Source organism: Oxyura jamaicensis, chromosome 3, assembly GCF_011077185.1.
Source record: "Oxyura jamaicensis isolate SHBP4307 breed ruddy duck chromosome 3, BPBGC_Ojam_1.0, whole genome shotgun sequence".
Classification (NCBI taxonomy): Eukaryota; Metazoa; Chordata; class Aves; order Anseriformes; family Anatidae; genus Oxyura; species Oxyura jamaicensis.
In genome coordinates, this window is record NC_048895.1 from 38,033,060 (window position 1) to 38,045,342 (window position 12,283).

Below are 12,283 nucleotides of genomic sequence, written 5' to 3' on the forward strand. Positions count from 1 at the left end.
ATTTTTCATGAAAACGTCAACAGAAAATTCGTGCACAGTCCTGGCTCTGCACTGAAAGCTGTCCAGCTGTGTTACTATGACATGATAGCAGGATAGTCAGCCAGGCCTCTCAACATGCCAAATACTCCAGCCACAGCATCATGCTGACACACTTTATTGCTTCTTCTGGCACTAACTTGCTTTTCAGTGTACTGCACTGTGGGGTATGCATAATGTTATACTTACATGCCTCAGAAAATTCACCTCCAGTATACTATCTGTGAGAGCCTTTACTGGTATTGACAGGATCTCTAGAAAGTCTCCTCTCTCCTCTCTGCAATCTTTATTTTCAGTAAGTATTTCATGGAGATACCTCTGCAATACATAGAAATACAGTTAAAACAACACATTTTTTTAGGAATTTTACAGAAAATTCTTAATTTAATCTCAGTAAAAGCAGTGTACAGAGGTAACTGGGATCTTTATGGATGAAGTTAAGAACCTCAGCCTTCTGCATCTTATCATACTGCATACTGCTGCCTTTTAAGCTGGAAAGCACTTAGAAAAACTCTATTGCAGACCATAAAGCTGTTCTAGAAGAAAGATTTTTGATAAGGTTTTGCAAATATTCTTACTGCTATTGTTAGTAGTCTATAGCATATATATATTTCCTGTGTGGTAATGAATAACTATAGCCTGCATTTATTTTAATGTGGGGATAGCTGTGAAGAACTTGGACGATTCCTATATTAATATCCATATTTTTGTTATTATAATTTAGATAAATTTATATGTTGCCAACACAAGCCATTTGTATAAACAACTGATTAAAGTTTGTCAGGGGGATTGTCCAATATGGAAAGTACAGCTATTACCTTTCACAATGAAGTACTTCTAAAATGAGAATGTGGTTTTATATTGTTACAAAATTACCCAGCCAACACCCAGTACATAAAAACGCTTCAGAAATCCCATGTTCTGCTATGGGGTTCTATCCACCTTTATCAAATTTTCAAAGCTAAAATAGTCAGGACATCCAAAAGAAGATAGATGTAGTATTCCATCCTGATTGGTGGCAAACAAACATTTTCTATGACAAGTAAGGTACATTTACATTGGTACACATATAATGGCTTATATTACACCTTTTTTGTGGATGGGGTGGGGGATTAGGGAGAGCAGTGGAGGATAGGAAGGTAACAACCTAACCTAATAAAACTTTGATGTGTTTTCAGGAGAGTTTGGCCAGGCTACAGCGAGCATTTGCTCGAAAGTGGGAGTTTATTTTTATGCAAGCTGAAGCACAAGCAAAGTAAGTTCCTTTGAAGATGAGGATTTGGGTTTTGTGCATGTTTTTTGAAGGGAGAAGGGGATGAAAAAGTGATTGGACACCTCTTATATTTCAAATTGCTGTCATTAACACTGTTTCTTTTAAATATCTTATAACGTTGACAGAGTAGACAAGAAGAGAGACAAGATAGAGAGGAAGATTCTTGACAGCCAGGAGCGAGCATTCTGGGACGTGCACCGGCCGGTGGTGAGTGCTGATGGGGCTGCTCTGCCTATGAGTGGGGCCGCTGATGAATGTTAGCCTCTGTGGAGTGTTGGGGAAGTCTGGGAACAATTAAAAGGTCTGTAGGCCATGGGCTGGGGAGGATCTATAATTTATATCATTGTACTGTTGAAGACTGAATACATGTTTACACTCATTTTGGGGTTTTCAGTGAATAGATTTGTTGTGTCTGATTTCTTGAATCAAAAGATAACTTTCTTTTACTTTTACAGTCTCAAAGGTTTTGCAAGGTATGAGTCACACTACCAAAATTATCAACATAACTAAAACTACTTTTAAATAAATCTGAATATTTTTTATCTTTTTTTTTTTTTTCCTTTCTAAGCCTTCCAACTTCACTGTAGTCATATTTTCAAGCTATTTTAATGTACATAAAGGTGAGATATTGTTGGCTTTGAGCTGTGAAATTTGTACACTGACTTAACAAGATTTGTCAGAGCTCCTTGTCACAGTCCGTCTGAAATTATAAAAAAATAAAAGTCCTTACAAAATCAACTACCTTTGAGAGCTAAAACTTTGAGAGAGAATGCCAAATGCCACAACAATTCCACCCCGGCTAGCCACCCCTATATATTGTTCAGCATGACGCCAGATGGTATGGAATACCCCTTTGGCCAGTTTGGGTCAGCTGTCCTGGGTCTGTCCCCTCCCAGCTCTTGCTGCACCCCCAGCCTGCCCGCTGGCAGGACAGAGCGAGGAGCTGAAAAGTCCTTGGCTTAGTGTAAGCATTGCTCTGCAACAATTAAAATATCAGCATGTTATCAGCACTCTTCTCATCCTAATCCAAAACATAGCACCCTACCAGCTACTAGGAGGAAAAATAACTCTGTCCTAACTGAAACCAGGACAGGACTATATATTTCACTGACATTTGAATAGGTATGTAACTAAAACTTACTCATTTTTATTCCTTGTTCCTAGATGACTGAAGTTATTACAACAGCTAGTTCTGATTTATTTCCAGTAATTGTTTTGAGGGTGTAAGGTTGGGTTGATGATACCTGTAGAAGAGGTAGGTAGAGTTACAAAGTTTCAAATTAACTTGGACAGGGTCAGCCTGCACTTGTGACTGTGAAATTGGAAGAGTGGTAGAAGAAATTGATTTTTAGGTAGGATTTAAGAACATCAAGTAGAGAAAATCATTTGAAGTGAAAGAATCAAACCACAGACATTAGATAAAAGAAAACTGGAACATTATTATCTAGTCACTGGCATAAAACAAGGAAGACAGGAAAAACAATCTGCCATCTGATGTTCTTGGGAGCTGCCAATAGAATAGACACAGAATGTTTCTGCAGACCTGTAAAGTTTGAAGGCAAACAGCGTTTATATTAGCTGCAGAAATGGATTTAAGGGTTTTGAATTTGGGAATGAAATGCTATTTACGGGTTTGGAAGAGAAGATGAATTGATGAAGTTTTGAGTTAAGATACAGTCGACAATAAGAAGTAGAGAATTAAAGGCACCAAGAAAAAATAGGAAAATGAATCTGATTAAGAGCTTTGACTGAACTGTGGATAAAGTTGCCTGGTCCAGCTGATTTTTTTAACTTGGTTGTAGATATAGATAGGAAATATCAGAGACAAAAGATTGGCTTACAGTCAGCAATCTAAGCTCCTGACTTTGAGAGATATAAATAGAAGAATGGAGAGGTAAACACTGATACTTTGGCTGAACAACTCCTCTCACTAGTTACTGAATAACTAGTTATGAAAATGTTGTTACGAATTTATTCTCACAGAACCTTATATTAAAAATAATAAACATTAAAAGAGGAACAGACAAAAGATTCTTAATTTATAATTTTTCATCTTTTGTTAAAAATTTAGAGGCTAGGGACATGTATATATATATATTTATATATATATATATTAAACTGAAAGTGAATTTGGAGAACCAGATATTTAATTCTTAGCTTTTTAATTTGGGTATGTAAAAAAACATTTTTCAGGATTTCTCACAGGTTTTCTGGTCCCTAGCTTCTTTATTTATTACCTAACTGGCTACCATGCTGTTACAGAAATTATATATATAACATATAGCCTGTGATTAATCAGAAAATAGATACTTTAAAGTGTTGAAAGGGATAGAATAGGGAAGTAATCCATCAGTCCAAAATGACAGTGCAGCAGTGCACTAAAGGAATGGGAGACATGAAAAAAGAATGGCTGTACGACAGTGAAACCAGGCGAGTATAACCCCACAAAAGGAGCATGATCTGAGTATCGGAAGTGTCAATGATATGATTGATAAGTTTAAAATAATGAAAATGAGCCAAAGTTTGATATGTAAAGAGCATTTCCCTTAAAGAAAAAAAAAAAAAAAATACCACCACCATTATTTCATAGGTCCAAAGTCACAAAATCAGTCCTGGAGGTGGCTACAGAAAGCCCTAGAAGATTTGTGCAATACTCAGACAAAGGTTGCAGATACTGCAGCCTGCAGAGGCTTCCTGTACAATTTTTAATCATTCAAGTTCAGATATCATTTACAGTAAAACTGTGGAAATACATCTCAGGGAAAGTTGTATAGACTCTCTGGAGATCCTGAATGACCTACAATAAAGTCTATGTCATCATTTCTACATTATAGTTAGTACCTAACATAGGTCTGAGACTAATGGCATTCACATATAGCAGCACATTTCTCTTTTGGAATGGCAGAGTAAACATATCTTAAAAGACTTTCTTGTCTTTCCATCTGCCTAGAGAGAGCATTTCCTTAATTTTGAGACTTCTATAAATTATGAAGTATGGAACTGAGTGAAAATTGATTAGGAGGATTAGGGCTTTAGTCAAAAAGCAGTGACAAATCAAACTAAAGCAGGGAAGACAGTTCCTTCCAGGCAAAAAATAAATTAAGAAGTTGTTCTTGTTTGAAAAGAAATGTCAAACTCCTGGTTAAAGTCTCTATAAAAGAACTCTTAGCTTTCCTGAACTATGATCTCAGTTTTAAACCCATAATCTTACATTTTCTAAAAAGTGACAAATGAGTTCTGAAACAGTAAATCCCCTGAAACATTCTCAAACCCACATCAAATACATTAGCAGAAGAGTATCTATGACTTGTTGTAAAATTAATTCTTTTAGGTAGCAAGCAAGGAAAGCTGCTGTCCCGCTGCTACAAACTATTGAATGGACTTGACTATTGAATTTTATTCTTGAGTTACACATTAATGTAATTTAAATGAAATACATAATAAATGCCTGTGGGGTACTTGCTGAGATTCAAATTAATTCAGAAGATAATGGAGAAAGTATCTTTTTCTCCTGAAAGTCATCTGTATACTGTTTCACTACAGTAAGTTGAAAAAAATATATATATTTTCTCCAAAAGGAAAAATAGTATTTGTGTAATTTAATGCAGTAAGGAAAATTATCAAGGCTAATTACATTTGGTATAGGACAGGAGCAATGGTAAGGGCAAATGTGGTGTTAAGACCAATTCACTGTTTCAGAAACACCTCTGATTTATAGATTTGGGGGTTTCATGTCATTGTTCCCTAGTAGCAAAGTAGGAAAAAAGTAACGTTTTCATTTTTTAAAACCTTGTCACCCATCCCACAACTTCATCTTTTCTATTATAACTTTGTATTGGATTCTATCTCCATTAATCTCATGTTACCTGTTTATATTTTAAAATAGTGTTTTATGTGGTCTGAACACGACCCTCAGGATCTGAGCCAGTAGGTAATAGTAGCGGGTGTCTAGGGTCATACAGGAGATACTTTTTTTTTTTTTTTTTTTTCTCCTTTCATTTATTTTGTTTTTAATGACTTTTCCATCCTGTTCTTCAAGATCAGCCTCAAAGACTTGGCAAAAGACTGAATTTAACTTGGCCAAGGTGGAACAATCCTTCATTTCACACTTCATGTGCTTGGACTTTTTTTGGGTCAGTTACTTGTTACTTGTTACAGAACACTTCTGTCTGCTTTATCATAATTTTTTCATAAAGTTTTTAAACATCTCCAGGAAACAAATATAAATAATGTCATACAACTTCTCTAGTGATGTACCTGCATGTCTTCTTTTGTGCCCATTTCACCATGTATCTTTACAAGGGAGTTACCTCTCCAGCAGACAGGGTGTGCAGCTATTGGCAGTCTCAGACAATCACGCTTCTGGTAATGAAATAGAACTTTGTACAATGTGTTATTTTCACAAAGTAGTTATAGTGTTTATGATCCATACTTACATCTCTTTGAGGCAGATATTTCTAAATCTTATAGTTAGCCTGCAAACTAGGGGCGGTATGGAGGAATTTGTACTCTCATAATTTAGAGTTGTTATTTAATATGATTCTGGAGTAAGGGTGGGACAGATGGGGAAAAAGGAAGCTGGCTTCTTTTTCCCCAGTAGTACAACAAACTGAAAATGCTGAAATTAAAACTGAGGTTATGAAGAGGTCAGAAATTGTGAAATAGAACCGGTGAGATAATGGAAATACACAGAAAATTGAGATGATTTGGTTTTTAGTAAGATCCAATTCTGGTAGCAACTAGGAAAATAAGTTGAAGTATTAAGAATAAAGAATGTTCAGAATAAATGCAATGTTTCTGTGTGAATTCAGTTTGCTACTTTAATCCAATTAATTCTGTCAAGTTTATTACAGAGGCAGTTAATCAGTTTCTAAATTTCACTTGAATTCCCCATCATGACTTTTAGATGTAGTTAGACTTTTCTGTGTGGTGGTTTTACTGTGCTAGGCAGCTGAACACCACAACCACTCTCTCACTCCCCCTCCTCAGATGAGGAGGGGAAGAAGTAAAGGAAAGAACAACTCATGGGTTGAGATAATTTAATTAAAGAGAAAAAAATATTTAGGAAATATTATTATTAAACAATTCAACTAAAGGGAAAAAAGGGAAAAGGGAAAAATGAGGGGGAAAGGGAATAACAAAACAAAACAAGTAAAGGCTATGTGGAAGTGCAGAGGAAAGAAATCACTCTCTACTTCCCACAAATGAGCGATGCTTGACCACGTCCTTGAAGCAGGGCCTCAACGCACGTAGCCGATGTTCGGGAGAAGGACAGACATTTTTGCAACGAGAGCCCACCCCTCCCCTCTTCTTCCTTTTTCCACCTTTTATTGCTGAGTGTGACATCATATGGTATGGAATATCCCTTTGGTTGGTTTAGGTCAGCTGCCTTGGTGATGTTTCTTTCTCACTTTTGTGCCCACCCCCTAGGAGGGTTAGAGAGAGTCCTGATGCTGTGCCAGCACTTCTCAGCAGCAGACATGACACTGGTGTGATGCCACTGCTGTTCTAGCTACAAGTGTAGAGCGCAGCACTGTATGGGCTGCTGCAGGGAAAGGTAACATCCCAGCCAGACCCAGTACATTCTGTTGTCATTTCTTTTCAAGTGAATAACATAGGTTATTCTGTATGGAATTAGTAAAACAACAGGTTCCTTTCTTTGGGGGTGAAAAAATTCGAGAAAGCAGTAACGACTCTAAGTATTTAACATAGGGACAACATACCAGATGACTTTAACAGGTTTCCTTATGCAGTACTGTTGCAAATACTAGAATCTTCACAAACACAAATATGAGATTGTACAGACAATTGAAATTAATGCTCCTTAAACATAGCTTGAATAAATACAATGGATACAATTTCACAGAATGGTTGAGGTTGGAAGGGGCCTCTGCAGATCATCTAGTCCAACCCCCCTGCCAAGCAGGGTAACCGAGAGCACATTGTGTAGGATCCCCGAGGCGATCGGCTCCGGGGCAGACGCGTTCTGCAGCGGAGCGGGGGATCAGGACAGGCAGGGCTATTTTCCCGGCAACGAGGCCACTCGAGGCAGCCAAGGGAGCCGCCAGGACCCGGCAGCCCTCGTGAGGGACGCTGACGAGACGTAGGCGGAGCCAGCAGCGCCCCCTCCCCGGCCGTTCAAAAGCAGCCCCTGGGGAGCGCGAGCGACCAGGACGGGCAAACAGGGCGGGGCGCGTCAGTTTGCGCAGGCAGGGCGAGCAGGGAGGGCCGAGCGATCCCCCGCCCCTAAGAACACCTCAACGGACCGGTTTTCGACAACTAGCTAGGCCGCTATGGTCCTCGCTAGGCAGAGAGCTCGCGCTAGAAAGTCTGTAGCCACCCAGACGGAGTGCCTGCTCAGAAATGCGGCAGTGCAGGTCTCTGGGTGCAGGGAGTGCCAGGGCCTGCTGCTGCCATCCGAGGGAGGCAGAGATACTGTGAACGTGAGGTGTGAGCAGGTGGATGACCTGGTCCGCCTGGTGGCAGAGCTCAAGGAGGAGGTGGAGAGGTTGAGGGCCATCAGGGAGTGCGAGCGGGAGATAGACTGGTGGAGCAACTCCCTGCAAGGCCTGAAGGAGAAGCACCGGGGTGAGACTCCCCTAATGGGGGTGGACCCCCTGCCCGGTCGCTGTCGGGCAGAGAGAGGGGACCTAGGAGTTGAGGAGGAGTGGAGACAGGTCCCTGCTCGGCATTGCAGGAAACTCCCCCTACTGCCTGCCCCACCTTCCCAGGTGCCCTTACGCAACAGGTTTGAGGCCCTGGAACTGGAGAGAGCGGTGGAGGAGGGTGTGGCAGAAAAGTTAACCAGGAAGCCCAGGGCAAGGAAGTCTGCTCCACACCTCAAGACTTCTCCCACCAAGAAGGAGAGAAGGGTGATCGTGGTGGGCGACTCCCTTCTCGGAGGAACGGAGGGCCCTATCTGTCGGCCTGACCCCACCTGTAGGGAAGTCTGCTGCCTCCCTGGGGCCAGGGTCAGGGATGTCGCCAGAAAGCTTCCCAACCTGGTTCGCCCCTCTGATTACTACCAGCTACTGATAGTCTGGGCTGGCAGTGATACCATTGTGATACCATTGATGAGGGAAGCCTGAAGGCTATCAAACGGGACTTCAGGGGGCTGGGACGGTTAGTGGACAGAGCGGGAGTACAGGTGGTGTTTTTGTCCATTCCTACAGTGGCAGGGAATGGTTCAGAGAGGACACAAAAAGCCCACCTGATAAACACGTGGCTCAGAGGCTGGTGCCAGCACAGAAGTTTTGTGTTCTTTGACCACGGGGCACTCTACTCGGCACCTGGCCTGATGGCCGCAGATGGGTCCCAACTGTCCGCAAGGGGAAAACAGATCCTGGCCCAGGAGCTGGCAGGGCTCATTGAGAGGGCTTTAAACTAGGTAAGAAGGGGGGCGGGGATGAAACAAAGCCTGTTGGGAACAGTGGCAAGGCTGAGGGAGAAGGCTAAGGCCCAACTGAAGTGCATCTACACCAATGCACGCAGCATGGGCAACAGGCAGGAGGAGCTGGAAGCCATTGTGCAGCACGCAGGCTATGACTTGGTTGCCATCACAGAAATGTGGTGGGATCACTCTCATGACTGGAGTGCTGCAACGTCTGGCTATAGGCTCTTCAGAAGGGACAGGCAGCACGGAAGGGGTGGTGGAGTGGCTCTCTATTAGAGAGTGTTTTGACGTCGTCGAACTTGAGGCTGGGAATGACAAGGTGGAGTCACTATAGGTTAGGATCAGTGGAAAGGCCAACAAGGGAAGCATCCTGATGGGGGTCTGTTGTAGACCTCCAAACCAGGATGAGGGGACGGATGAGGAGTTCTACAGGCAGCTGGCAGAAGTTGCGAAATCGTCAGCGCTTGTTCTTGTGGGGGACTTTAACTTCCCAGACATCTCCTGGAAACACAACACAGCCCAGAGAAAGCAGTCCAGGAGGTTTCTGGAGAGCGTGGAAGATAGCTTCCTGATGCAGCTGGTTGGCGAGCCTACCAGGGGAAGTGCCCCGCTAGACCTTCTGTTCACTAACAGAGAAGGACTGGTGGGAGACGTGCTGGTCGGGCGCTGTCTTGGGCAGAGTGACCACAAAATGGTAGAGTTCTTGATACTTGGCAAAGTCAGGAAGGGGACCAGTAAAACCGCTGTCTTGGACTTCCGGAGGGCTGACTTTGAGCTGTTCGGGACACTGGTTGGCAGAGTCCCTTGGGAAGCGGTTCTGAAAGACAGAGGAGCCCAGGAAGGCTGGCCGCTCTTGAAGAAAGAAATCTTAATGGCTCAGGAACGGTCTGTCCCCACGTGCCCAAAGACGAGCCGGCGTGAAAGAAGACCGGCCTGGCTGAGCAGAGAGTTGTGGCTCGAGCTTAGGAGAAAAAAAGAGGGTTTATAATCTTTGGAAAAGAGGGCGGGCCACTCAGGGGGACTACAAGGATGCTGCGAGGCGGTGCAGGGATAAAGTCAGAAAGGCCAAAGCTCATCTGGAGCTCAATCTGGCCACTGCTGTTAAAGACAACAAAAAATGTTTATATAAATACATCAACACAAAAAGGAGATCTAAGGAGAATCTCCACCCTTTACTGGATGTGGGGGGAAACTTAGTAATCAGAGATGAGGAAAAAGCTGAGGTGCTTAACACCTTCTTTGCCTCAGTCTTTAACAGGAAAACCAGTTGTTCTCTGGACACCCAGTACCCTGAGTTGGTGGAAGGGGATGGGGAGCAGAATGTGGCCCCCACAATCCAAGAGGAAATGGTTGGCGACCTGCTACAGCATTTGGATGTACGCAAGTCGATGGGGCCAGATGGGATACACCCGAGGGTACTGAGAGAACTGGCGGAAGAGCTGGCCAAGCCACTTTCCATCATTTATCAGCAGTCCTGGCTATCAGGGGAGGTCCCACTTGACTGGCGGCTAGCAAATGTGATGCCCATCTACAAGAAGGGCCAGAGGGTAGACCCGGGGAACTATAGGCCTGTTAGTTTGACCTCAGTGCCAGGGAAGCTCATGGAGCAGATTATCTTGAACGTCATAATGTGGCAGTTGCAGGGCAAGCAGGCGATCAGGCCTAGTCAGCATGGGTTTATGAAGGGCAGGTCCTGCTTGACGAACCTGATCTCCTTCTATGACAAGGTGACATGCTTAGTGGATGAGGGAAAGGCTGTGGATGTGGTCTACCTTGACTTCAGTAAGGCTTTTGACACCGTTTCCCACAGCATTCTCCTCAGGAAACTGGCTGCTCCTGGCTTGGACTGGTGTACACTTCGTTGGGTTAAGAGCTGGCTGGATAGCCGGGCCCAGAGAGTTGTGGTGAATGGAGTCAAATCCAGTTGGAGGCCGGTCACTAGTGGAGTCCCCCAGGGCTCGGTACTGGGGCCAGTCCTCTTTAACATCTTCATCGACGAGGGGATCGAGTGCACCCTCAGCAAGTTTGCAGACGGCACCAAGTTAGGTGTGTGTGTCGATCTGCTCGAGGGTAGGAAGGCTCTGCAGGAAGATCTGGATAGGCTGGACCGATGGGCCGAGGCCAACGGTATGAAGTTCAACAAGGCCAAGTGCTGGGTCCTGCACCTGGGGCACAACAACCCCAAACAGAGCTACAGGCTGGGAGACGTGTGGTTAGAAAGTGGCCTGTCAGAAAAGGACCTGGGAGTAGTGGTTTACAGTCGGCTGAATATGAGCCAGCAGTGTGCTCAGGCGGCCAAGAAGGCCAACAGCATCCTGTCTTGCATAAGAAACAGCGTGGCCAGCAGGTCCAGGGAAGTGATTGTCCCCCTGTACTCGGCTCTGGTGAGGCCGCACCTCGAGTACTGCGTTCAGTTTTGGGCCCCTCGCTACAAGAAGGACATGGAGGTGCTTGAGCGAGTCCAGAGAAGGGCTACGAAGCTGGTGAAGGGTCTGGAGAACAAGTCTTACGAGGAGCGGCTGAGGGAGCTGTGACTGTTTAGCCTGGAGAAGAAGAGGCTCAGGGTGACCTTATTGCACTCTACAGGTACCTGAAAGGAGGCTGTAGCGAGGTGAGGGTTGGTCTATTCTCCCATGTGCCTGGTGACAGGATGAGGGGGAATGGGCTAAAGTTGCGCCAGGGGAGGTTCAGGTTGGATATTAGGAAGAACTTTACGGAACGGGTTGTTAGTCACTGGAATAGGCTGCCTGGGGAAGTGGTTGAGTCACCATCCCTGGAGGTCTTTAAAAGACGTTTAGATGTAGAGCTTAGGGATATGGTTTAATGGAAGATTTGTTAGCGTTAGGTCAGAGGTTGGACTCAGTGATCTTGGAGGTCTCTTCCTACCTAGACTATTCTGTGATTCCGTGATCCCGTCCAAGCACATTTTGGTATCTCCAGAGATAGGGACTCCACAGCCTCTCCTGGAAACCTGTTCCTGTACTCTGTCACCCTCACTGTAAAGAAGTGTTTTCTCATATTCAGGAGGATAGTACAATAATTTCTGTACAATAATTTCTGGTTCTGATAACCTGTCACTACAAACCTAAAATAGTCTATTGTAAATTAAGAATAATCAGAAATTGGATTAGCTTTCAAAAAGAATTAAGCATATCACTTCTGACAGTAGCATATTCTTTAGTACTGCTTCTAGTTTACTTTTACATGATTTAAGCCTCAAAAAATAAATTTCAACATCCTTTTCATATGAATTTTTTATGCTATGTATTTCTCTGATACACAAACCACTAAAAGAAATACTTCTAAAGCAATATAATGAAATGTTGTTCTCTTAAGGTGAAAGACCAGCTTAGTATTCGATCCATTTTTAAATAAGTAAGGATGTGAGAACATGAGAATCCTTGCCAAGATTCAAAGTGTATTATCTCATACGGATTAATTTTATGGCTTAATTTAATAAATTAAATTTCTTGAAAATCTCTGTGAAGCTGTTTTTTTTTTTTTTTTTTTTTTTTTTTTCCCTGTTCCAATTCCTTGGAATTCCTTGTGTGTATGATTCTGTTCAGTAGTACCTGAATTCT

At 43.2% G+C, this 12,283-nt stretch overlaps 1 protein-coding gene across 8 annotated transcripts in view; it reads left to right on the forward strand.

Moving 5' to 3' along the window:
- RGS7 (regulator of G protein signaling 7) overlaps positions 1-12,283 on the forward strand; it is a 268,343-nt gene that overhangs the window by 194,708 nt on the left and 61,352 nt on the right. For all 8 annotated transcript variants that reach the window (XM_035320393.1, XM_035320392.1, XM_035320391.1 and 5 more), the window contains 2 exons: positions 1,215-1,291; positions 1,435-1,516. In XM_035320393.1, coding sequence (XP_035176284.1) covers positions 1,215-1,291; positions 1,435-1,516 — 159 coding nt within the window. The remainder of the gene's footprint in view (positions 1-1,214; positions 1,292-1,434; positions 1,517-12,283) is intronic.